Source organism: Electrophorus electricus, chromosome 11, assembly GCF_013358815.1.
Source record: "Electrophorus electricus isolate fEleEle1 chromosome 11, fEleEle1.pri, whole genome shotgun sequence".
Taxonomy (NCBI): Eukaryota; Metazoa; Chordata; class Actinopteri; order Gymnotiformes; family Gymnotidae; genus Electrophorus; species Electrophorus electricus.
In genome coordinates this window covers 2,781,747-2,805,198 of record NC_049545.1, presented here as the reverse complement: position 1 = coordinate 2,805,198, position 23,452 = coordinate 2,781,747, and the positions used below count along the sequence as shown (strand labels likewise).

The 23,452-nt window shown below is 40.1% G+C and overlaps 2 protein-coding genes across 2 annotated transcripts; one reads left to right on the top strand and one right to left on the bottom strand.

The window, feature by feature from the left end:
• Positions 1-315: 315 nt before the first annotated feature.
• kifbp (kinesin family binding protein) lies at positions 316-3,939 on the bottom strand. The gene is made up of 7 exons (XM_027000532.2): positions 3,493-3,939; positions 3,235-3,333; positions 2,716-2,795; positions 2,428-2,611; positions 2,028-2,121; positions 1,776-1,888; positions 316-1,610 (listed from the first exon to the last, which is right to left on the bottom strand). Exons 1-7 carry the CDS (start codon positions 3,922-3,924, stop codon positions 726-728), a joined length of 1,887 nt encoding a protein of 628 aa, XP_026856333.2. The 5' UTR covers positions 3,925-3,939; the 3' UTR covers positions 316-725.
• A 7,995-nt stretch (positions 3,940-11,934) lies between these two features.
• On the top strand, positions 11,935-22,549 carry pik3ap1 (phosphoinositide-3-kinase adaptor protein 1). The gene is made up of 17 exons (XM_027000419.2): positions 11,935-12,081; positions 12,824-13,250; positions 13,527-13,780; positions 14,101-14,242; positions 14,449-14,591; positions 14,843-14,975; positions 15,161-15,357; positions 15,765-15,933; positions 16,235-16,306; positions 16,803-17,075; positions 17,282-17,344; positions 17,457-17,656; positions 17,782-17,854; positions 18,724-18,891; positions 20,091-20,161; positions 20,416-20,504; positions 21,928-22,549. The coding sequence occupies exons 2-17, from the start codon at positions 12,845-12,847 to the stop codon at positions 22,040-22,042; spliced, it is 2,568 nt and encodes an 855-aa protein (XP_026856220.2). The 5' UTR covers positions 11,935-12,081; positions 12,824-12,844; the 3' UTR covers positions 22,043-22,549.
• Positions 22,550-23,452: the final 903 nt, after the last annotated feature.

Below are 23,452 nucleotides of genomic sequence, written 5' to 3'. Positions count from 1 at the left end.
CTTTTTGTTTGTTGTGTTGGCCTGGCCCACTCCTGAAGCTATTGCACCAGTTTCTTGTATATTTCTGTATCTGAACACCAGAACCTGCAAATACCCTTGACCTTTGCCATCAACCTGTTTGTCTGATTTTCATTCCACTATAAATTACCAGTTGCATTCAGACCCTACGTTACAGTCTCCCAGCACAGAGAGGGTCGTAACACTACAATCATATTCCTCATGCAAATGATAAAGTGACGAACAAAACCAGGAGTCTGTAGAAGGTTGAAGTCTCTGTCGAGAGTTTCACTAATCATAATATTAAAACATCTTATGGTTTTTGAAAGGTCCATTTAATTAAGCAGAACAAAACAGGACAAATATTTTATTTTATGGTGAGTAAAATACATAGAATTTACATTTTATTTAATGCTGCTGGTTTCAGCAAAGTAACATGCATGAGAAGACACTGTACCTTAAAATAAATTAGTGACAGACAAGTCATGCAGTTGCATATGAATCACGCAAAATGGGAATTAGGCAGTGGACAAAAAGCCTGGTTAAGCCATTCTGGTCCCATATTCACACAAGCACAGGTGTCTTAAGCAGTGGCAGGTTGAGATGTTATGGTATTGTTCACACTATCAGTAATTTCAGTAATTTTTTAATTCTTATCTATGGTAGGGATACGTCAGATATTTATTGTCAGCTGTCCAATGGCAATATTTAGGAAGTGATCATCATCATCACTGTATGTTAGAGGAGGCCATTTTGGATCTTATTCTGTTCATCTTAATGGGAAGAAGGGACACCATTTCTTCACTTAACTCCAATTCAGTTTCCACCACCTTCTTTGCTTCTGGATGCTCTTCACAATACTGCACGACAAAGTTGTAGGAGTCCAGGGATTGGGTGAGGTTCTCTAACTGAGTAGTCAGGCTGCCAGAGATGATCTTGGACTGCAGTCGTGCAACACGAAACTTGGCCACTAGCGCTGGCCGTAGCAGATCATCCTCCAGCTTCTCAGGGAACTTGCCCTCTGGGGATCGGATGGAGTCGAGGAACATCTGATAGTATTTAATGGATGCTGTGCAGAGGTTGTTAAACTTCTTTATGGTGTGTGAGTCTGGCTGGTCCTGCTTGTCGGCTACTGCCAGCTTGAGATCCATCATTTCGTAGAAGGTCTCGGCGAGTTCGAACTGCAGCTGTCGGCAGATGAGAAGGTAGTACTGGGCGTTCAGATCCTTGCAGACGGGCTCCAACATGTCGACGCGTCGTTTGTGCATCTTACAGCGGCGTTCCAGGTCCTGCTCGAAGAAGGCCAGCACCTTGAAGAGGGCGCTGTGATCCTGAAGGATCTCAACGTGGTCAGTCACGTGGCCATCCATTTCAAAATACTCCTTGGCCTGCATCACATGGCCCTGGCCCACCAAGAAGATGGCACGCGCTTCTTCAAAGTTCAACGGGAAAGCGCAGCTCACCTTCTCTTCCAGTCCACAGATGGAGTCAAAGGTATCACCGGAATCAAAGAGGACTGCACTCTTTCTTCCCTTCTCTTTTTCTTCCTCTTCATTCTGCCGAGCTCTCTGTAGTTCTTCTTGTCGATCTAGGTCCAGTTCTCCTATGTTGTCCTGAGCAGAAAGTAAACAACTTGCATTAGCATCTACAAGTTAAAGGCACATTCAGGCATTAAGATGTGAACATGGGCATTCTCTTAAAGTATGTATTGGCAGAAAAAAAAAAAAAAAAAAGTGTCCGTTAAGGATATGCAACACTGATGGCGGCATCAAAATTACCTCCAAAAGTTTTTTGGCATCTTGTAAGAGATTAAGGCAATATTTGATCCAGCATCTGGAAATTTCAGCTCTTTTCTGTCGCAGTTGCTCCCGTTTTTCATACTCAGTTTCACCTGTGAATGGAAATTTATGGGACTTCAATGTATTCAAAATGAGAGAAATAGAAACAAGAAACAAGTGAAAACACTTATGAAAACAAAAAGATACAATGTCAATGTTCAAGATTCAGACAACAACAAGAACAAGCTTTACTTTCTTTGGCGGCAGCCTCTGAAGGAACTTCTCCAGCAAGGCCAGCAATGACACTGGCAGCAGCCAAGCAGTGTCGAGCCTCCATGTATCGAGTCTGGAAGACAGCAGAGGAACATCTTAGAAGTGGCCAATAGTTTTGTAGATGAAAGGACAAATCTACTTTCAATCCATGAGACACCTGATGCTTAATATAACTGACTGTGAGGAGAAAGCTGAAAATAGGTTTGCTACGGACAAGACAACGTGTACTGACGGGAGACGTTGAGCGAGAGCTCAGCAGTACTACGGCTGAACAGAAGTCTGCACACCAGGCTTGTGGAAGTGCTACAAGTGTTTCCATACGTTATTGAGGACTAGCTCAGTGTTTGTGCAAATTCAGGTGTTAATAAGACTGCCATACCTTGGTGATGTAGTACTGTGACAGCGTAGCAGCATTGATAGCCCACTCAAGCGGGACAAACTGGTTGAAGTTCAGCTGCCTCTGCAGAGTGCAGTGACAGTACTGTCCCGCTCTCTCAAAATGACCCAGATTTTTATACACTTGAGCAAGGTAGTAAAGGGTGTGGGTATAGGCCATTTCAAATCTGTCATGTCAGAAAAACATGTATTAAAACAGATTTAATATACTATTATTAATATACTATATTAAAAATACTGCAAAAAACCTTCATTAGGACAAGCATATCACCTCCTCATTCTCTCTTGCTGGGATGGTGCCTCTTCCTCTGTCACAAAGAAATCTACCAAATCCAGTGGTGGTTGGCCATCCTAGGATATTAAAGCAGGTAGTCTGTTATACAGGAGCTTACCAGGTATATGTAGCCTTAGCTTAGTGATGCATGTAAATGTGCAGTATTGTCATGCCAACATACTTTCCTTGCCCGCAGCCTTATTTTGTCAGTTCGTTTAAGCACAGCAGGGATGAAGAGGGTTAAAACCATGTCACAATGAGCATAATTCTGTTCTACACATTTGACATGCCCATTCTTCTATACTTGAGGATTAAGCAAACTACCATTTAGTACTGAGAATCACATGCAAGATACAGACTATGGCCCCAGCCAAATGTTGCCGGGAGAGCAACGTGAAGCTTCTCTGCAGCATAGGCAAAAATTGCACGTACACACTGAGATGACACAGAACACAGAATAACTACTAGAGTTATATCTATAATGGTGCGGTGCATAAAGGTGGGTTGTGTGGTCACCTCTTTCATGTAACAGATATAAACTGATTCAGCTGTTTCCAAGAATCCTTGAGCTTTTTCGGTATCGTCTCGTCCGGCCCACAAGATCCCAAGCTGATTCTGCAAAAGCAAAACCCCAACGTGAACAACCGTAGCCTAGCTATACAGTTATATTGATCAAAAAAGCACGAACATCTCGAATTTATAGGTTAGTTAATAGAGAAAACGTTTAATTTGAATGTTTAATCTTAAAAGAAAAGCGACAAGCCGCAAATTTACCCTGGCCTGTATGAGCAGCGAAACGTTCTCCCGTGTAACTGTGCACTTCACCAGGCATTTCATGCAGTTCGTGAGGTGCTCCTCTCCGGCGGAGAGCTCCTCGGTTTCGATGTGGTTGACGCCTAAATAATAGTCTACCACGCCAAGTTTGACGGCTCTCAGTCCAGCCCGAGAGTCTCCTGCGTACGCCTTCAGGGCCGCATCCTCCGTGCCCACATCCACTGTCTGGCCATCCGAGTCTTCTTCCTCACTCTCGTCCGCATCAAGGTTTTTCACGGAACTGTAGATTTCTTTCAGCAGCTCCCTCGCCTTGTATTTAGAGCGGAAAGGGTCGTTTTCCGGATCTTTTTTTGATTCTATTTCGGAAAGGTCTTGCGCTCGGCGAAATTTCTCGCACAGCGCCCTCCATTCTCGGATGTTGGTGGAGGACATGTTTTCAAAAGAAAGTACAATGCAAAGACAGGGGTCAGTAGCGAGTCTGCTGTGTTATTCGGGATAGGATGTACGCTGTAGAGCAAGTGCTACCTTAAAGTACACCTCCTGGACACAATGGTCAGTTTATATATATATATATATATATATATATATATATATATATATATATATATATATATATATATATATATATAGAGATATAGATAGATAGATAGATAGATAGTTTATTGATTTATTGTATATCACTTAAATTTGGCATGTGTAATTCATAATTTAATTTCTAATAAAAAATGTGTAAAGTGTAAGTATTCACTTATTAATATATATCCTTGTCAGGCACATATTATCCTATTAAAAATATGAATCAAGATTTTCTTGATTAAGAATAATAAAAAGCATTACATTTTAAACTAAGAATATTATTAAAGGTATTTTTATGTCCATAAAAAGGACAGAAAGTGTTCAACAACATTATAGGCTAATGTGTTAGCAGCCTAAGTGGATCAGTAGCCTCAGTTCAAAAATAAGAAAGTCATCTTGCTCTTCTCTTTTGTAGTCAGATGTCATACGTAGCAACTAAAGATCCATCTATTTGCAGAATATTTAAAGGACAACTGACCCTGCTCCCATATTGACTGACTAATTTAGTACTTATTGTAAGGCATTGTTTATGTTATTTATAGCACTTATCATTATTTAAGATAGACCTTATATATTTTACACATCTAGGTATCAGCATTCATCCCTGTATTCTACAGTATTCTAGTTCATTGGTATGTTTAATTCTATCTACGGTGCTTGATATATTCTATGAGTAAATGACAAAGAACTTTGTAAGTCGCTCTAGAGAAGAGCGTCTGCTAAATGCTATAAATGTAATTGTAAACTAAAGAGAGAAAAAGGAGCAGTTGAAGGGAAGTGGCTGAAATCACAAGTTGACACTTGTCTCCTCTCCTATTGTGTTCTTATAGTTCTCCTCTGATGTGACATGTGATGCTGCTAAGACATCATTGTACAAGGAAAAGCTGGCAGCATTTGCATCTGACTCACGCAAACTCCATAACATATTTTTCTCTTTTCATAATCCGACCTTCATCATCCTTCATCATCCTTCCTTGTTGACAATGCTTTTGCCACCTTTATTTTAATTACATGACACCTTGCCCCCTTTTACCGCCTCTGCACGGTTTATCTTGTCCTGTAATCTTACAAGCTACCCTTTGAATTCCATGCCTTCTGTACTGGGGGACCTGGTCCCCTTCATCACTTCCATTCCATATAATCTGGTTATATACAGAGGGTCTTCAAAACACACACAAAAAAAAGAGGCCTCATTTCACACCTTATGTAAGGTGGCCTCAAACCCAGGTCAGCTAGGTCAGGACACCCAACAGCTTACTGGGTGAGCAACCATGCTCTAACACATGGCGGGGGGGGGGACGTGTAAAAACACGGACACCCTCGCAGACAAGAAGTGAGGTATAGCACAAGGGCTCACAGACCTCAGTAAGAGACTGGGTTAACGTGACGAAGGACCTTGAATGGCCCAATGTACTGAAGAGTGAGTTTGCGGGGATTCCCACGCAAAGGCAGGTCCTTGGCTGATAGCCAAACCCGCTGTCCAGGCCGAAAGGTTGGCGCTTGTCGCCATCTCTTATCGGCGCAACATTTCTGAGCAGCAGCGGCAGACAAAAGAGGCCTGTGTGCCCGTCGCCAGGCAAAGCGGCAGTGCCTGACCATCTGCTCAGCAGACCGAACACCCATGGTGGCCTTGTGGTCGGAAAACATGGACAGAACATACCTGTACTGGCACTCGAATGGTGACATGCCTAAGGAGGAGTGCCACAGAGTGTTGTGGACAAACTCTGCCCATAATACGTACTCAGACCAACAGGATGGACAGGAAGAGGTCAGACAGCGGAGGGTGCGTTCCAAGTCCTGATGAACCCTTTCGGTCTGGCCGTTGGATTGGGGGTGGAAGCTGGAGGACAAGCTAGCTTCTGCCCCCAAGAACCGACAGAAGGTTCCCCACAACCGGCTGGTGAATTGAGGCCCGCGGTCTGACATGATGTCGGTAGGCAGCCCATGAAAACAGACCACCTGGGTAAGCAATAACTTAGCTGTCTCCTTTGCAGATGGCAGTTTAGGCAATGCAAAGAAGTGGCCAGCCTTGGAGAACCTGTCTACAACCACCAAAATCACCATGTTGCCCCTTGATGGGGGCAGCCCTGTAATAAAGTCGAGTGACAGGTGAGACCAAGGGTGCGAAGGCACAGCCAGTGGGTGCAACAGACCAGCAGGCCTTGTCCTAGGGTCCTTGCATTGTGCGCAGGTGCGACAGGAGTTCATAAACGCTCGGAAATTGGGTTCCATGCGGGGCCACCAAAACCGCTGATGGAGAAACTCAAGCGTATGTGTGACTCCTGGGTGCACTGAAAAGGGGGATGCATGTCTGTCAGCCTACTGGGTGAGCAACCACGCTCTAACAATGGTGGGCCCATGTGCAGAACAGTTAGATCTTGGATCAGGCAAAACAAAAGGAAAAAACTAAACACCAAGCTGAGCATGGAAAAAGGGAGAACAAAGGACGCAACGGGAAGAAATGGCAACCCCGATGCACTGGGAAAAACCAAACTAAAACTTCCCAAACAAAACCAAAAAACAGGGAGGAACTTGAATGGCTAAGGGAAGCCTCGGGAGAGAGACAGACTGGACAGGGGCGGGGACGTGTAAAAACATGGACACCCTTGAAGCACAGAAGTAAGGTGTAGCACAAGGGGGAAAATTAGAGAGGAGAGGGGAGGTGTAAAAACATGAACACCCTCACAGACAAGAAGTGAAGTGTAGCACGAGGGCTCACAGACCTCGATACCTGACACTGGGCTAGAAGCTTGGCTCAGAACTTTGGCAAAGACCAAGCACAGAAAGACTGGCTTACTGGGTTTATATAAGGTCTAGCCCAGATGTTTGGGGATTAGGCCTGATTAGTGGCATGCCTGACTCGAGGCCTCCCTCTGGTGGCCGGAGGGGGCCTCGGCCTGGTACCAACCCTTATACCTTAGCCATCCTCAACTAATAATCAGTTCTGTCCCTTCTTTCTAAAATTCTTGAACATGCTGTTTACAATCTGCTGTCTCACTTTTTTTTTTTTTACACAGAGTTAACTACAGAATCCTAACCAGTGTGCAAAAGCAGCACCCAACAGAAATACCGCTGAAGAGCAATATTATTGTAGATGCTTGCTGCCAGATCAGCTAAGCAGTCATCAGTCCTGATTCTTGACTATCTTTGGGCATGGTCAGCCATGCATGATAATGGTTTGCATCACAGTCAGAGGGATGGGCATATGAGGTGATATGGGGTGGCTTCACATCTGCTTCAAACCAACTTTCTACTTTCCACATTTCTCTCCATGAAAGCCACTCAGATGCTTGTCTCAGATGTTTAGCGCATTTAGTATGGCTCAACTTGAACCCCCATCCAGCAAAACACAAAGAAGGTATGCATAAAGACTCTTCTCTGTTTTGGCAACCATGTGGTGATGAATGAACTTCCCCTGGCTGTCCATACAGCGGAGACACTAGCTGTCTTCAAATGAAGTCTGAGCACTCCCCTATTCAATGAGTCACCAAGTATTTAAATACATACTTAAACAAAAAAACAAAAAAAACACCAAAACAAAATCAACATTTACTGTGTTATTTTCCACTCTATCCAGAGATTTAGCCTGATAATATTATTGACACTGACCTATGATCACATATGGATATGTATTTGATAGAGAATGCAAAGCACTTCTGTAGGACATTTGCTTAATTTTATAAATAGTAAAACTATTGTCAATAGAATAATGTCAAAAGCAACACCAGATTTTGCCACTTGAAAATATTGCATCAAGACCAAGATTTTTTGTCATATGCACAGTGAACGCATAGTCTAATCACGCTATAAAGTGAAATTCTTGCATGTTCTTAGATTGATTTTCAAAATTAATTTATAAAAGTGTTTTTTTTTAATTGTCCCTCTGCTTACATTTTCTATGCTAATAAATTCATTCCCTTTATCTACGAGCATCTGACCTGTTCTGTCCTATAACAGAATACTTTGCCACCTATGCAGATGGCGGATACTTGAGTCTATGCAGTGTGATTCCTCTCATCTAAACCCAGAGGAGAGAAGGAGATGACTCCAGGTGGGATATTGTGGGGGTACAGGACACATTCTTCGGGATTGTTGTTTGAGACCTCACAATTTCACGAGAATGTCATTGCTTACATTGATGACATTCTCATATATTCCATTGACTTCATTACCTATGTACAATAAGTATTATACTCCTTACCGCCATCAAGAAACTGCAGTTTTCTGGGTTTTGTGAAGTTCTACAGGCAGTTCATTAGAAATTTTAGCAGTATCGCTTCACTTCTCCTTACCCTCCTAAAAGGGTCAAGTATATGTGCTCTGCTAAACAACTGAATCCTTGTCAGGCCATTAGTCTCCTTTTTTGCATTTTTAACATATATTGCCCAGGACCCCGTAACACTAAACCTGATTCCCCGTTGCGCATTTCACAGCCGGAGGACACTTCTGACCAGGAGCTAATCCTTCCAGCCTGGGCACAAACAGCATTTATCTGTTGAGAGATTGATGATGAAATTGAATGTTCACTTACCTGGGCACATTCCTCACTTACTACTGTACATCCAGGTGAGACCCACACCCAACAATTGCTGTCCAAATGATATTGGTGAGAATCTCTTATATTATCCCTTTTATATTATCTATGTTTATATAAAACTGTCTGTTTCATTGTATCCTTCTGGAGTGTTTCCACTACTTTTTCCTAGTCCATACTGTGTAGTTTATTCTCTTTGCCTAAATTCTGTTTGGACCCTGTAGGTTTTTGGATTTTCGGCTCTTGTCTTTCCCTCTGAATTTGTTTACCCTCTCATTTTTGTCTCTCTGGCTTTTGGAATTTTGGACTTTTTTTTTTTTTTTTTTCCCTCTAGCTACATTCTCTGTGTTAATAAATTCATTCCCATTATTCATGAACATCTGACCTCTTCTGTCCTGTAACAAAAAGAAAAAACAAAAATAACGAATACTCCCCACGAGTCTAATAATCTTCTCTCAGATCAGAGGTATATGCAAAGTGTTTTCAAGCACCCTTGGCTTTGTTTTACTATGTAATGAACAAATTATGCCAATTTGTTTTGAAAAATCATTGTAAATCCTCATCACTTATGACCAATGCCATTAGCTGGGGTATGAAAGCACTTCAATAAGCACACAAGACTGTGGTCTGGCTGAGTTGAGTTTTCACTTTCACTATGTAATTACAGTAAAAGTTATTGTTCCATGAGGTATGATGAGTAGGTGACTGTAGGAGTTTAGTGTGTATATATAGCAAGTTTTTAACCACACACAGGCTACACGCTTCAACTGGTATCCTACTTCCTCTGCCTCTACAGAGTAAACTTTAACTTTAACTCTCATGCATAGTAATGTTTAAAACAGTACAAACAAGCCTCCAGGAAGAAACGAACATGCAGTGTGTCGGTGTTGTCTCAGGAATGCAGTGCCCAATTAGTGACATGACAAAGTGGTGTCAGCCATAAAAATGTGGAGTTGCAGAAGAACTCAAAACCCTCAAAACCCACATCCTCCTACTACTGCCATCTACATATCAGGAGGGAAGGTAATATTGCACTGATTAAAATTCCAAACTCAAGTCAGAGGAAGCAGGATAATGACTCCTCTAGGCCATGTCACACATTACATTTTCAGAGTACCCACCGTCTTCGGTGTCCTGCCATGCTAGTTTCAAATCATCAAGTCTAAGAGGAACTTCAGGTTTGTTTTCTTGTGAGTAACAGACTTGATAGCTCCTACCAAAGAGCCCCAGATGTGCAGTCTGGCAATGCGCTCTTTCATGACATTGACGTGCTCGTCTTCTGGAAGATCAGTCCTGTTAAGTCTGTTGTGAGCACAGTGCTGCCACAATGGACATGCCTTCTCTATACGTGGTTGGGTGAAGTGAGACCACTTGTGTGGTTTTACAGTCAACCAAAAAGACAGTAGCAGCATTTACAGTTGCATAGGAAGTGTGAGAATGCATGGAAGTCACCAACAGTCACCAGACTTATAGGCCTGTTACCTGTAGTGCAGGAGGAGCCAGTCGAATATATGCATTGGATTAAGTGCAGTACCCAAGAGGCCAACATCTGACTTCTCATAGGTAAAATCCTAGTATTGGCCTTCTGGGTTGCAGGTCAGGCACCAATCAGCAACATTCTGGTTATTGCCTTATTTATGTTATCAGTAGGCAATCTGTTCCAGGACTGAGAGAAGAACTAGGCACAACAAGCAGTTAACTTTATAATAATCTTGATTACTAATCATAGCAATGCAGCAGAAACAATAACTGTAGATAGTTAAATAACAATTAACTGACCTAGCTATAGGTTTGGTGAAAATATGTTAAAGTGCAGTTCTGCAATTTCCTCCATGGAATAGATAAAGTGTCCTGTCTGTCCGTCCATCTGGTTGACATTATTCAGTCATGGACAAGTCTCAGTTGTGGATACTATTAAGGTATATGATATGCTATATGATATGTTATATAAGATATATAATATGTTAAGTATATTGTTAAATATATTTTTAAAAACCTTTTACTTTCACCTCTCTTGTAAAGTAAAATATTTTTATATTTGCCCTCTGCAGCTTGTGTCAATACTCTAAAGTGGGAGAAAATTGGATTGTTTTAAATATCCAAAAGCATATGATGCACTTTCAGACTGAACCATAGTGCAGAGCACCTTTCATTTCGCTTATTTGTTGGACTTGCTAAATAGAATTTAAAAAACAAAAAGCTTGCTGGAGTGATACAGCTACAACTTTCAATATTAGGAAAATGTGAGATGGCTCTAACTTTCTATTTTCTTGGTGAGGTTGTGGCACAACTATGCCTATGGCCTTATATCAAAGATACATTTGCTACACTAGAGCAGAAGTTCACAGGTCATTTACTAAAAACTGTTTAGCAAAATAATGCAATAATTACAATAACTCGCAGTATTACTTTTGAAGTTCATTTAAAAGCAAGCACTTGTGTACTTAAACTCAAGTAGATCTATAAACAGAGAACTTCTGCTTTTACTCAAGTAATATCTCAAAGGGTATTTCTAAATGTACTTTGCCCTCTACTAAAAGGTAGAAAGGCAGGTCTGCTCTTTAATGCTTGTCAAAGCCTCTTAGAGCAGCTTTTGAATGAAATATTAATCTCATCCCTGGTAGGGGTACATGTGCAAGGCAGAAGCTTTAGTGGTGCTGCACTAAAAAAAAAAAATGCACACGCTGCTGTTGACTTGCTAACAAAAATATTTAGCATTTACCATCCTGTCTGGTGTAACTGGTTTGCTGGCTTTTACATGTTGGTTGGAATGTCTAGTACCATCTGAATCAGGTCTGGATGTCTTGTTCATTTTGCTCTGGGCTGATTTGGTACACCAAGGTTAACTGTATATTCAGTGTGGAGGAGAAAATAATGCACAGCAAAGTAATAACAAAATAATTCGAATCCATACAGCTGAATTTTCTCAACATAATGCTTTTCATACTTGCACTGGGAGCAATACCGTCCATGTTCTTTCAAGATTCAGTAATTACCTGAATACTTAAATGTAAACCAAACTTAATTTTGTCAAATATCTCATCCATTAGACTTGGGGTAAGTTTAATTTCTTTTTGTTTAAAAATAAAGTCAATTTTTTTTTGTTTTTTTTAAACAGACTGAGTATAGACTGCTTCAGGTAGGGTGAGCTGTATTTTTACTGTGCTGCAATGTTGCCTAACTGCTGTGTTTGCTTGTGGGAAGTGAGCAGACAGTTCTACTCTGGTGGGTCAATACAAACCATCCCTGCTTCTCTCACATTCAAAGTAATACATTGCGAAGAGTTTAAGGAAGTGACGTTGTCACACTATATCAGGAAACTGTTTTTTTTAAATAGGTTTAAGTCGTAGGCTGCAGTTTAATATAGCATAGAAAAGTTAGAAAACCTAAATATTCAAGGCTAGATTAAGGATAAAAGTGCATCCTTGTGGAACTACACAGTTTTTGCTACACCTGAATGCCTCTTGTTAAGACGTAAGGTGAGTAACATATAATAAACTTTTTCTTTCATTTCGTGGTGAGCCAAATAAATATCTTCGTAACAATGTTATATTTGATCTGTGCCTATTGTAACTGCTCGGAGCTTTGAACTAGATACCCAGAGATGTTGGGTTAACATTGCAGGGCTTCTAGTAAGGTATGATTTTATATAGATTGGACTTTGCTTTTCTGCTGACAGCAGCTGCTGTCAAGTATTTTGCCACGGTTAAATATTGAATTAATAAAAACACTGCACTCACACAGTATTTTACATATGTAGTGCAAAGCCCGACCACTCTAAGTCTTCCCCTAAAAGCTTTGTAACACCCCAAATTTAAGCATAGCAGTAGAAAATAGGTACAGATTTAGAGATTAGTGGCATCGCAAAAAATGTGAGAAACTGGCTGTTGATTCTAGTCTTGCTGTTTGCTTAGATGAGTATTCGTTGTGTGCTTTGGTGGCATGACACAACAAGGTTACTTGGGAACAATGACTCTGTTCATGCTGAAAGTCCATCTGTCTACCTTTATCAGTGTAGATTCATTTCACCATAGCCGAGCAAACTTCTCCATCTTAAAATAGAATCTCTTTATAGTCTGTTTTAGGGGTGTGGCCTATGTAGGTCTGTATGACTGAAATATATGACTGAAAATCTAGTACTCTAATGTTATTTCATTGTTTTTACAAGCTAGGTAACTACACACAACACATATATGTGTCTTCCTGATTATTTCACTGCAGCAAACGTCTGGATGCTCTGCCATGTGTGATGTGCTAATTGTGCACACTAGTGAGACCCAGGACTGGGCCACATACCTTGAGGTCATTTTGGATGCATCGCAGCACTTCCCTCAGGGTTCCATCAGCTTCTATCTTGCCGATGGGGATAATTCCGTTCGGGATGATGACTATTCAGTTTTCAGGTCCAGCAAATGCATCCTGCTTTTGCTATCAGTGGCATTCCTGGACATGCAGAGTGAACCCGAGGTGCGGGACATGTATGAGAGACTTCTTCACCCTCCCTGTAAAATTATAGCGTTTCTCTGTGGGGTGTCTGAAAACGATGGCTTAGTGGACTATTTTGAGTACTGGACTAGCTGGCGGAAGCTTGATTCAGAAGATGAGCCATCAGTATATATCTCAACAGTCCTGGAGGTTATTGCTGAGGGTATGTGGTCTTTACCTTCTCTAGCAATAGTACTTCAGGCACTATATCAACTGTTAAATTTTTTCCAGGAGCTGAAATAGAATAAGGCAAATTTTAATACCAGGCTGAAAGCTTCTTTTGGAACTTTTAGGCAGCATATGCAAGCTTCCTTATCTGACCCTGTGTTAGGCAATGGTAGTTAACAATACACAGGGCATAATGTTAGTAGGACACAGCAGAGAATCGGATGTAGCACTATGGGTCTTATAATATGTTTGGAATTTGTTTTTATAAAAGAAAATGTTATTGGACCTGAAGACCCACAGATGACAGAGGAAGAAATGCCATCACTAAGCGACCTGAATCTGAATACTTTAGAGGGGCCTGAGGAGTTGGTTCTGTTGGACCAGTCCCAGACACCAGATGAGCATCCGGATATCCAAGATAGAAACCATGAGTCTGCAGGCATCATGACGCAAGCCATAAGTGCACTGACATCAATAGCAGATCCATTCTGCCTTTCTGTCCAACCCCAGAGAATACTGTGTGGCGTAAGTATTCAGGGCTTGAATGAATATCCAGGGACATTAGAAGATATGTCCAAATGTCCATAAAGTGCATAAAATAGATGCATTGAATGAGTCTACTTATTTGTTACCAGACTTGTTAAATATAGTGTGGCTGGGAGATCACATTTAGACACTGAACTCACAATTTTTTTATTACTTAGTGGATTTCAAAGGAAACAGCTGACATTTACTGCTCTGAGAAAATATGTTATGATTATTGTCTTGCATCATGACAAATAAGTGTTTGTTGGCACTCAGATGTCTACAGTTCTTTTTCAGCTGTTTTGCTTTTTCTTTTCCAGACTGGGGTGGACATTTATATCATCTTGCTAAATAGGTTGGACAGTCAGGCCAGCATGGAAGTGGAATTTCATTGTGAGCATTCAACAAAACGCGTGCCAGGAACTCTTGTGAATGAATATATTGTTAGAGCACAGTCACCTGGTGAGTTTAAAACAGTTCGTTTCAGCTCAGGAAGAGGAACCTGTCTCAGTTCCTCGCTGCTGTTTTGCACTTTTAATTGAATTTGCATCTTGGCTCTGGGAAAAGTTGCCCAGTGCTAATACTTTGAACTTTGTGAAAGTCTTGAAAATGTTGCAGTGTTTTAACTGCTTATTTTATTCTAATTCGTTTTTCTTTTCTGCTTTCAGATATGCCATCTGGGGCTGTGTCTTTGCATGTTTATAGTGATGGGTCAAGTGTATGCTCAACAACTCTGACATACTACACAGAAATGGAAGAAATTAACCATTATCTTGAGAAAGTAATGGATCCTATGCAGTTTATGTGTCAGGTACTAGCTGTTTATTATGATTATTCTTCTTGTTGTTTCCCGTACACTTAATTGATATTTGGTGGTGTGCAGTGCATTATTATGCAGAGTAGTTACCTTTCAAATGATGCAGTGTGTTAGTATAATTAGGAACTTCCATAAGTATCACTTCACCCAATTTAACACAAAAATATCTGTTTTCTTAATTTTGGAATTTACTTTGGTGAGCCAGAACCTTTATGCTCACATATATTATATAACGTTTTTTTCAGGCATTTAACATTACATCAAATACATCAGAGGCCTTAGATGATTTGTTTACAGATTCTCTAAAAAAACAGATGCCTGCAAATGGATTGCAAGTATTTGGAATTGATCAGCTTGAACAGAAGAATACATTCACAAGTAATCAATTTTTCATTTGAGTGTATTAGAAACGGCTGCATTTCATTTCTTTCATAACACCGAGTGTAAATTGCAATATGTATGGCTTTGTGCAGTGTGTGAAATGAGACAAGATCGAAAGTGATTCACTGAACAGAAACTGAAGAACCCATGTATTAAAAAACTTGTACTCTTTGGATTCTCAGATCAGCAGAATGTGGAACTCCCAACGTTACTTCACTTTTCTGCAAAGTACGGGCTAAAGAAACTGACTAGCATGTTGCTACAATGTCCAGGAGCACTGCAGGCCTACAGTGTAATGAACAAGAATGGGGATTACCCAAGCACCCTGGCTGAGAAAAGTGGTTTCCCTGACTTAAGACAACTCATTGATGACCATGTTGTAAGTCGCAAGCTTGTTCAGAGGGGTATTTTGTCCTTTTGAAGACTTTGCATGCACATTCGCACAAAGTATCACCTGCTCCTGAACACTCTAGTTCACCAATGTTAAACTGGCCGTTTTGAGTCCTAGTACAGTTGTGATATATGTTTATGTTTATGACTATATTATACTGAATAAAAACTCTCAGGCGTTAATCTGTAAAGTGGCACTAGTGACACATTATTAGAGTTTCTAAATGAGCCCATAGTTTTATTATTAGTACCCTTCTTGGATGTGGTGATCACCAAATGACGAACATTTGGCTACTCACCTGTTTTCGCCAGTGCAAATGCTGAGGCTCTAAACATCTTAAAAAGAACCGATGCTGATGACAGTTATGCTGATGCTTTGTATGTTGTGACTTTCAGGAGACAGTAGGCTTGGACAAGTCTCACAGGGAGGAATCGGTGGCAATGCCAGGAGATGAGGACATCTATGAGCCTATGGCAAATACGTCACAGACTTTCGTTTCTGAGTTCCCTCTTCAGGAGGACATATACGAGTCTATGATGGAACTGAACCCTGACCTGCAGTTATGTAAGTCGCTCTGATAGCAGCTGAGTATCTGTGGTTCAACGATGTGGTTACAAAACCCATTTACACAGGAAAGAATAATTGTGTAAAATTGTAAAATTGAGATACTAGCATTCTAGATACTAGAAATGCAGCTAATCATTAATGGCTGACACAAACTGACTTTGCTCACAGACAAAAAGGAAATTAAAATGAAGAATATTAATTAGGGAAAAGGAATGTTGATATGTGGAAAATGTATGCTTTTTTGAGATACGGATCAATGTAAAATGTAATATATTATACATTATCTCTTTCTGTGCAGATGAAGACTTGAGCAGTTCTCTCTGTGAGTCTGATAACCCAGAAGAAACTCTGTTGAGAAAATTTTTCCAAGGTAAGAGGACAGCAGTGTGAAAAATGCTCTGTTAATACAGCTGTTCTGAATATTTCTAAGCTATAGAAAGACATTGTTTAAGAGTAGGTTAAAACATATATATGGAGGACATATATATGGAGGATTATTTGTCTATAATATCTATAATTTGTTTATATCATTTTGAATTATTGTAAATATGCAAAAGTTACTTTGTTTCAAGATTATTATTCATATTGTGATAGTATATTGTATTTCCAGTGTTGTAGTATCACTTATTATATGACTTACAAGGAAACGTGCAAAACGTTTATGAATTTTTATATATACCTTTAATGTGAGGCATTTATAAAGGTTTGGGATATAATTAATTAATTATTAGTTAGTTAGTGTTTATACTTGATAGTTCACAACAAAGAAAAATCTATATTTTACATTAACCCTTAAATATTGAATAGTGATAATAATCTTCCATTCCAAAGACAGTTGTAATTTTTTTATTCATTTACACCTCCAGTAAAACCAGAAGGGAATTCAGAGACTGTGGAGCAAGAACTAGCAAATGATGATTACCTCATTACAAACATCCAAGAGACAGCAGAGGACAATTCAGAAAGGTACTCAGAAGAGGAGGACCCATATAAGATCTGCTCTCCAGAGGAAATCTATGACACTGTAGACGAGCATGAAGACTTCTCTGCTTCTGCCATCCTGAATCGACCACCTGCCCCAGTTCCTCGGCCAGCCATGGTGTCAGAACCGGACGAATGCAAGACCTATATTTCCACAGGTGGAACGTAATAATGCACAAGCACTTTTCTGATTCCTGCTGTATTTGCCGTGGTGCAGAGAACCAACTTTCAGATAAAACACTGTAATAAAGCTTAGCAGATGACATGATTTGTGTTGTGTTATGACTCTTGTAATTAGAAAAAAACCCTATCTTTGAATTTCATAATATGCTCCTTTTCAATATTCTATACCATATTTTTGCAGTGTTCTCCTCCAAGGATTCGTTATGTTCTGCAAGCAGTCACACCCAGAGGCAGACTTCTGATGGTATGCCACTCATATACAATTTATTAAATTTAGAAATGTGAGTGACCTTTTTAGATGGTGAAAGTACACTAGAGTTATTAAAGGTATGACAGAAGTGATCTTTACCCCTCAGATTCAGCATGGCCAGAAAGAGTCATGGAAGTCAGTGCCCATGACCCCTATGCAGGCATGAAGACCCCAGGCCAGAAACAGCTCATCTCCTTGCAGGAGAGGGTGAAAGTTGGGGTTCTTACTGTAGAGGAGGCAGTGCAAGAGTTCAAAGCCTGGCAATTTGACCAGGAAAAAAGGTCTCAATCCATCCGCTTCCAGCAGGTACCGGCAGGACACGAACTTGGAGCTGGAGTCCAGTGTTGGAGAGCAGTAAACTCTGTATGTATCTGAACTGGATTTCATAGTAATATAAAGATAATTTTTTATTTCTGTGTGTGCCCCTGTAGGAAAATTTACAAAGGTTACGAGACAGCATCACTCGACGTCACAAAGAAAAGGGAAGGAGTGTGAAGGTGGAGGGTAAGAATTCACAACAGCTGCACAACACTGTTTCCATTACACAACATAAAATACAGTCCATGTACTTACATAGGGTAAATTATAGTGGAGTTAAAAATAGGACATATAGTTTTCATCCGGAGAGCAGTCTCAAAAACTGGCTCAGTGTTTCTATTGACGATTTACTTTAAGAATGCTGGGGCTAAAGTGTTTTTACTTCCTAATGTCAACTGCTAAAATAGTTGCTCAGAGAAAAAAAAACTTTGTGTTTCAACCCAGCTGTATTAATCAACCAGGACACCTCTCTACAAGGGGACGGTCCTCCTGGCCTGTCAGTGGTTTTGCGCCTGCATGTAACGTACAGAAGGGCACTAAGCCTGCATATTTCTGGATGGAGTGGCTTTGGAGAAACATTTGGCTAGTGGGTGTGGGTGCGAACAGAGGGGCAAACTCCTTCAGTGGCTCTCATTAGTTAGCAACATCTCTGAAATCAATTACAGCAGCTTTAAGCACAATAATAGAGGGCGTCACATTCCACCCTTGTAATAGTTTATCCCTGGAATCATAGAACTGGAATCATAGAACTGGAATTATAGAACTTGCTTTGCTAAATATTTTATAATACATTTTTTTAAACAGTATTGCTGCTATTTCATATTAAAATATTTTACATTAATACATTTATGTTGAATCATTTATTCGATTACTTATGTATAGGGAACTTTGTAAGGTAAATGACAAGATGAATTTGTTGACTCTAATGTCACTTGTTGCATCAATTACATGATAAAACAAACACCACACAAACACAACATGCATTGAAACAAAGCATTTAATTTGAGTTATATTACTACATTTAACTGTTTTTACCCAATGATTTTATTATTTAGAGCTGGAGATAACTGCTCCAATGCAGAGGAACCTGCGCTGGGGCTCTCATATAAACGTAGAGTGTTCAGTGTATGAACCAAGCCCACGCAATACAGCCCAGCCTCCTCATTTTACCCGTCCACCACAGAGAGGAACATGGCAGACAGGAAGTACCTCCAGCACCTCTAGTGAGTAGTCTCATCACTATGCTTTTGTATTTTCGGCTAGATTATATCCAAAACCAGCAGCCAATGGCCTGTTATGTGACTAGACCACTGTATCTCTGGTTTGTAGGCAACAAGTTGCCTGCCTCTCTCAGTAGCCCACAGTAATGTTTCCTGTTTATGCAGCACATCACTGAGATTAGCTTCTTAATTAAGAAAAGATGAACATTTTCGCTATATGTGGTCTGTGAATGGCCGACCTCCACAGCAACTTTAGCGGTGCTATAGACAAGAACAACCTATTTTTTAAATTAGGCTCTGGAGTTTTTCACCACATTAAAGCATCAACTTTATTTATTTAGTAAACGTTGTCACATTCCCAGGATCGTCTTGTATCTGCAGTTATAGTCTCAATAAGTAATAACTATAATCGACGCTTAGCAGTGACATTTTAATAGTAGGATTCTGACTTATCATTTTGTAGATATGAATAAATATGAATACTTTAAACATTTAAAGTCACAATTTTAATTATTCACTTGGATTTAACTATGGGAATATGTATGAATAGGAGATTTAGTAACCATATAATCGGCCCCTTGGATATTCGCATTATGAAGTTATGACATTCAGTCTATTAGAAGTCTATATAAGCCCAGTGACCCAGTCCCTCAGTGCTGGGTCTTTGCTAAAGTGTTAAGCCAAGCCCGTGGTATGCTTTGTTTTCGCTTTTTCTGCGCTCGGTGTGGTGTTTAGTTTTTCCACCTGTTTTGTCATCCTCCCTTCCTTTGAAGTGTGATATATCCAGAGGTTGTTTAACGGCCGCCGCAGTCTAGCTGGAGCTTATTCGCCTTGCAGCAAAATGGCTGGGGTTTGATTCCCCACCTCTGGTTTTTTCCTGCTCTTATTTTACCGGTTCTAAGACCTAACTGTTTTGCACACGGGCCTGCCATTATTAAAGTGTGGTAGCTCACCTAGTGAAGTGTCGGTGTCATCACCTGGTTTCAAGCTCCATTACAAGAGGAGTGAGTGTCTTATGAAGACTGGTATCTTAAACTGTGTACTATGTTTGTCACACTGAGATGTTTGGTATTTTAGATTTTTTTTCTTTCCTTCCTTCTGAAAAGTATAAAAATAGTTATTTCACAACTTCCTGATAATGTTTACGGATATATTAAACTGCATGTGTTAATGTGTTTTGTGTGTGTGTGTGGTATGAGCAGGCAGTGGTAGTAACAGACTGAGCACTCTGAGCACGATCAGCTACAGCAGTGGGGCAGATGGTGAACTGGAAGTGAGCTTTGCATTGTTTTGTCATTTTTTTAAAATAAGTATTGTATTTTTTCCTAACATCTCATATGGCTATAATGGAGAATAATAAACGTAATGTATAGCCTAGCCCTGTTATATGGGTTACTCTTGAAACCCAGTTCTTGCTAAATCAAACTCATATCCTCTGTGGATATTCATTTGAAGTACAAACTGCAGGTTAGGTTGGGTGAAGTCCTTTCGTTTTCCCATCTGAACCCTCTTTCTGTCTTCTTGAAGGAACCTCAGGAAAGTATTCCTCTTCGGCCAACCCGGCCAGCTCTGCCTGCGCTCCCACCTCCCAGAATCCCGCCCCGACCATCCGAACGGTGAGTGCTTTTTTGTGGTTTAATGCACAAATCCCAGGGACTCACAGCATGAGCGGTATGGACTCAGATCCTCTCATGATGGATCTGATCACCTGATTCTGAATCTATGAGCTAAATATCTCGCACTTGTCAGAGGGCCAACATTCGCTCATAGTGGTTAGTAGAGACTTCTGATAAAAGTGTAAGTGTTTTATAAGTCACATGACCGGAAACATGCGAAGAGGAAGTGTTAAAAAAAACCCCTAATACACTGATTATCACTGAATATAAAACAGAATTTTATATTTTTATAAATATTTTAATTTTATAATATATATAATATAATTTAATTTTATATATAAGTAAGAAAGCAACTACAAGAGTGAGAGAAAGTGGGTGAGAACAAGATGAAAAGCAAATGTATGCATTATTTATTAAGGTAATATGTGTTTACTTAAAATGTTTCAAGATACTTGAAGGTTCTACTGCATTCTTTGTCTTAGAAGCATGAGACGTAGAGCTATATTTGGAGAGATATACTTTAGGTTTTAACTTTCCCATGTGATAAACCAGCCACTAGCCACAAACACTAAGCAAACAGCTACAAAGTGAAACTGCACACCAGAACCTCTTCACTGCTTCTTTCACCATTCAACTAATGTTAGCATGCATTCTTTTAGTCTACAATTTCACTAGGTAATGTGCATTTTTAAACAAGTTTATAAACACAAGGACTCCATTAGCTATGTTGTGAGCAGAGAAACTGTATGTGTTGTGGAAAGTGGGCACAGTTGTTCAGAAGTCAGCCTCCTGTAGATAAGCCCATCGTAATGCATGTCATTCAGATATTTGAACACTACTCCTTTACCCACTGTTGCATCTAAGACTGCAACTGAAATATTATTGGGGTAAACTGAAAAGTACTAAAATGACGATGCCTGCTTGATATGTCTGTTCCCATACCATACCTGTTCATCATCTCCCGTTACACACCTTTCCTTATGCATTTACTTTATATGTTAATTGTACACACTGTATAAAGGTGTACCTGAGCTGTACAAACAATTTGTAAATGTTGGATTACAGAAGAGCATGCAAAGATTTGTACTCCGGATGAGTTAATATTGTGGTATTAAGACTCCATAATTGTACATCCACATATTCACATGTAAAGTGATATCACAAAGAGACATAACGCTTCACTTTATAACATTAATGCCAATAGCACTGCATTAATACTGCACAACACAAGTATTTACAATACTGCAGAAGATCAATCTGTCTTCTTGCAACCTTCAGCTTCATCTAAAATTTCTGGCTTCCTGTAACATTAAATGTGGTCTTTAATGTTCTTTTATCCTGGATGGTAGGTTTTGCCTCCAATCTTGCCTTGTAGCAAGTTACTGACCTAATTTACATTTATCCTCTGGCATTTCTCCCCCAGGTTTCCAGAGAGGATGCAAAATGAGCGTTACGTGTCCACCCCATCTCGTGCTCTACCTCAGGTGCCCCCGCAGAGACCCATCCCTCCCCCTCCCGTACCTCGACGCCTATGGTGACCCCCCCTCCCCCAACATGCGTCTCACATTGTATTGTACACTTGTTACAGCTACATCAAGCTTGTGTTATATGGATTTGTGAAAATAAGCACACGTGCACACACAGTTTGCGTTTCGTAATGAGGTGATCTCTCATGTCTGCCCTCTAATGGCCATGTGTTTGAATGAACAACAGAAAGGTGCAACCGAACAACAGCGTTATGTTACAGAGCATTGAGATTACTGTTGCTAAAGTTCTTCAGTATCACAAAGTTTATTAGAACACATTTGAATAGGATAGCACAAAGATAAGTAGTATAAAATTCCTAAAATAAAAAATCTTCTCCTGTCATTGGTTGTACACTTTTGCACACAATAACAATTTTAGAAATGTCCTTCACATACAATCCCATCACCTACACATATTGGTCAATCCAATCATATCAATTTACATTACTGTCGATATAAAATCTAATATTTTCTACCATTTGTTTGTATTTATTCAGAGGCCAACATTAAACTTTCAGTTCTGACCAAATGCATTTTGTCTCCCTGTGATGTGCATTCACAATTCCTGAACGTAGATTAAAATTCAGAACCAATTTTGAAGAGGTAATAGAAATAACGTGAAGGAGAAAGAAACATAAACCACCTGGCCTTCTGAGCACAAATCATTTGATCATCTATAACTTTACAAACATTTTTCTAATTTGATGTGGAGGAAGATGAGGCATGATGCAAATGTTGAGTTGAGTGCTGAGTTTAGTACAGAACCAATTTAGACTCCACAACGCAGGTCCCCCCACATTGAGGTGACCATGTTTAAAACAGACTTAGTACAGAAGCTTGGAAACATCCGGATCACTAGGTGTTAGTATAATGGCTGATGAAGATGAATCATTGGAAAAATGACCTTTAAAGAGGTCATGGACCTCCTATAAAGAGGTCCATGGTCAAAGAGCAAATCAAACTGAAACAAAACCAGAAAACAAACAGAAACTAAACAATGGGGGAGAGCAAGGAACAAAAGACTAAAACACGGAAAAGATAACGACAAGGATACAGCAATGGAAAACTTGGAATCTAGGAAGGGGCGTACAAAATCATTGCTCGACAAACTAATGTAAGGCAAACTAAGGCAAGTATACATACATAGCCTATTATGATTTGAGGAAAATGAAACAAAGGTGAGAATGCAAGGAAACCAAGTCACAAATGAAAACAAAACTACAATATGTATGTATACAATATTTTGTGGTCAATTAAACCACGACGCTGAAGGGGGGGAGACCATGAAAGGACCCCCCACCCCCACCCCCCACGGCTCCCGAAGAGCCATGTGGCTATTGAGTCATCTAGGGGGACCAGTGGAGGCAGGCTTCGGACAAGGCTAGGGGCAGGAACGAGAAAGAAGGGTAGGACTCGGACTAG

Bases quoted from the DNA above. Each gene is read 5' to 3' on its own strand.
- kifbp (XM_027000532.2), bottom strand. From the start codon at position 3,924: ATGTCCTCCACCAACATCCGAGAATGGAGGGCGCTGTGCGAGAAATTT. The intron at 3,334-3,492 runs GTAAATTTGCGG...TTGCTTTTGCAG, and splicing joins CGCTGCTCATACAGGCCAGG to AATCAGCTTGGGATCTTGTG. The intron at 1,889-2,027 runs GTAAAGCTTGTT...TTCCATTCACAG, and splicing joins AGAGGCTGCCGCCAAAGAAA to GTGAAACTGAGTATGAAAAA.
- pik3ap1 (XM_027000419.2), top strand. From the start codon at position 12,845: ATGTGTGATGTGCTAATTGTGCACACTAGTGAGACCCAGGACTGGGCC. The intron at 14,243-14,448 runs GTGAGTTTAAAA...TTCTGCTTTCAG, and splicing joins TGTTAGAGCACAGTCACCTG to ATATGCCATCTGGGGCTGTG. The intron at 17,076-17,281 runs GTGGAACGTAAT...ATATTTTTGCAG, and splicing joins CAAGACCTATATTTCCACAG to TGTTCTCCTCCAAGGATTCG.